Source organism: Lactuca virosa, chromosome 6 (assembly GCF_052849685.1).
Source record: "Lactuca virosa cultivar CGN04683 chromosome 6, Lactuca_virosa_CGN04683_v6, whole genome shotgun sequence".
Lineage (NCBI taxonomy): Eukaryota > Viridiplantae > Streptophyta > Magnoliopsida > Asterales > Asteraceae > Lactuca > Lactuca virosa.
Window position 1 is genome coordinate 208,757,651 of NC_136431.1, and position 2,867 is coordinate 208,760,517.

Consider the following 2,867-nt stretch of genomic DNA (forward strand, 5'->3'; position numbering starts at 1 on the left):
GAAAATCGACATATACAAATTCACTACCTAGTAGACATATCTTCCAAATCGAAACAATGGATGAGAGGCAGCGGTGTTGCTGTGTCCATCATTTTGCTCTCCAGATATCTATAACTTAAAAAATCAAAATCAACAATACATATCATAAGAACAAAAATCGAAGAAATTCAGAAAATGTAACAATTATGGATTTAAACTTAAATCGAAAGGTTTTATAGATTGGAACTTCATAGTTGAAACATAATAAAAGAAACATAATCTAAAACGTACCCAAAATCGATCTAAACTACGACCAAATTAAATTACAATCTAAAGAAATTTATCTCTATATCATTCCTCATTCTTTCATGATGATCGAACACAAGACTAGTCTACACAGATCGAATCCCACATATATTCTATTTCTTCTTTCCCCATTTTCATCCCCTCTACAAAACTTAGGTTAGATAAATTATGTAAAGAAAAAAGGGAGAGAGAGTAGGGGTACTGGTAATGAGGGATGGGGCGGGGCATTTTTTCATTTTATTTTTGGTGATATTTAATTATCATTAATAGAATTCCTAATTTAATTCATTTTATTTTTGGTGAGATTTAATTATTATTAATAGAATTCCTTATTTAATTCATTTTATTTTTGGTGAGATTTAATTGTCATCAATAAACTTCTTAATTTAAAACGTAATATATGTTTTATAAAATATATGGACAAAAATAAAAGGGTTGACAAAGATGATGTCAGCAAATAATCCAATGGTGGAAAATATAGGATTGAAATGCAATCAATGACCATTGATTTCTTCAATTTAGAATTAAAGGTTCTCTTTTAATAATATTTAGAGATACCGGTCAAAGAAATGGTTTTTACAATTTCTAAAGAAAGACATTTATGATTATGTTCTAAAAAATAATATCTGAAATAAAACATATGCTGATGAAATCTTGATGGATACATCCAAATAAATTTATATTTAGTATAAATTTAAATTTAAGATACAATTCTTTTAACATTTAGCATATTTATTGAGCGGCTCTTGATCTTATCCTTTTTCCTATGATAAACATTCGATGCATTGATGTGTCACGTTATGTTATCTAAAACATGAAAAAGGAAATAAGAAACAGAAACGAGAGAGAGAATAGAAAAGTGTGTCAAATTGCAACTTAAAAAGACATCTATTTTGGAGTATTGGCCTATGGTGAAGACCTCTATATTAAATTTGAAAATTTTCAAAATCATTGTTTTAAAACATTAATATAGAAAACGCACCGATTGAAATAAGTATATTGTTGGATGTTGTCTTTATGAATATCATTTGTGTTTGGATTTATCCCATGTAAAAAGAATTAACGGCGAAAGAATTTTATTATTAAGAGTAAATTACACATAGTTAAGAATTAACGGCGAAAGATTTTTAATATTAAAGAGTAAATTACACGAATGGTCCTGTAGTTTGGAATAGTACAATGGTCTTATGGTTTTGAATAGTCCGTATATTTGTTCTTTAATTTAATTTTTTAAGACAAAATTACAAGAATGGTCCCTATGTTATGTCACAACTTGAAAGTTTGGTCCAAAAAGGTTTTGACTCGCGCTAGTGGTTCAAAAGTTTGATTTTGTTGCGAGTTTGGTCCAAAATTTCCAAAACTTATTATTAAGACATATTTGACCTTGGTATTTTCCCTTTTTCAATTTTTATATTAAATAAATAAATAAATACTCACCATACATCTCTCTCTTTCTCTCATCAAGAAATCAACTGATTAATTCTCAATTCTAATCTCAAAAGAAACAAAATCATGAGCAGGGTTGCGATTTCTTCTCCAAAAGATATGGGTTTTGGTGGTTTAGTGAGCCATCAGTTGGACGTCCCTGACGCAATTGGGAAGGTAATCTTCCTTTCTTCTCGTTCTCATCACAGAAATGGTGAATCGGAAGGCAACATTGCAGTGGATATACTGGAGACACCCAAGGAACTAATTATGTACATGGTTGTACCTGGTTATCCTGATCTGACATCCAGGTAAATGATTAGTTGATGTAATTTGAAGAAAATTAGGGATTTAGAGAGATCTACTGAAGTTGTGTGATTGTTTGTTGTATGTGACAGTGGAGGATGAAAAATTACTGGTGGTGAGAAGCAATGGGAAGAGGAAGCGTGAGGAAAATGAGGAGGAAGGGTGCAAGTACCTGAGACTGGAAAGGAGACCTCCTCAGAAGCTGATGAGGAAATTTCGGTTGTCAGATAAGTGTGACGTGTCGGCCATCACCACGAGGTGCGAAAGCGGAGTGTTGACAGTGACGGTGGAGAAGATTCCTCCGCCACCCAAATCCAGGACTGCTGAAGTAGCAATTTCTTGAAGTGGAAAGTAATTTTAGGAGTGTTTATTTGGTTGGTTTTGGGGTTTAGTTCATGTATTCATTGAAGCTTTTAAGAACCTCCAAACCAAAAAAAATTAAAACCTAGAAAATCAAAATCAAAACCATAAAGCACCTGCGGGTAAATTGCGTTCTCGGGTGGGTATCGCTTGCAGATCGTCAACAAAAATAGAGATTATACTTTCATCTTTGCTCTTATGAATAAGTTTGCAGAAAATCTGTGTTTCATTCTTTAAATCTGAAGAATTATATATTCGAATATGAATCTCTTTCAAAACATCTTCTTAATTCTGCCTTTGTCCTAATTTGCTCTTGATTGTGTTCACCTGTTGAAGGATGGATGTTTTTTTGCTTGAGTACGTAGTTGGGTTGTGGGTTCGATGATGGTGGTGGGATTGATTTCTTCACCATAGCATGAACACAACAAGAAATAAGTGTTTGGGGCTTGATTAATTGTGTGTGTTCTTTTTAGGAGAAAGACGAGAGAGAT

At 32.4% G+C, this 2,867-nt stretch overlaps 1 protein-coding gene across 1 annotated transcript; it reads left to right on the forward strand.

Annotated features, from left to right (window-relative positions):
• The first annotated feature begins 1,797 nt into the window (after window positions 1-1,797).
• LOC145122843 (17.4 kDa class III heat shock protein-like) lies at window positions 1,798-2,359 on the forward strand. The gene is made up of 2 exons (XM_079058413.1): window positions 1,798-2,002; window positions 2,076-2,359. The coding sequence occupies exons 1-2, from the start codon at window positions 1,798-1,800 to the stop codon at window positions 2,357-2,359; spliced, it is 489 nt and encodes a 162-aa protein (XP_078914539.1).
• The last annotated feature ends 508 nt before the right edge of the window (window positions 2,360-2,867 follow it).

Bases quoted from the DNA above. Each gene is read 5' to 3' on its own strand.
- LOC145122843 (XM_079058413.1), top strand. From the start codon at position 1,798: ATGAGCAGGGTTGCGATTTCTTCTCCAAAAGATATGGGTTTTGGTGGT. The intron at 2,003-2,075 runs ATCCTGATCTGA...AGAGAGATCTAC, and splicing joins GTACATGGTTGTACCTGGTT to TGAAGTTGTGTGATTGTTTG.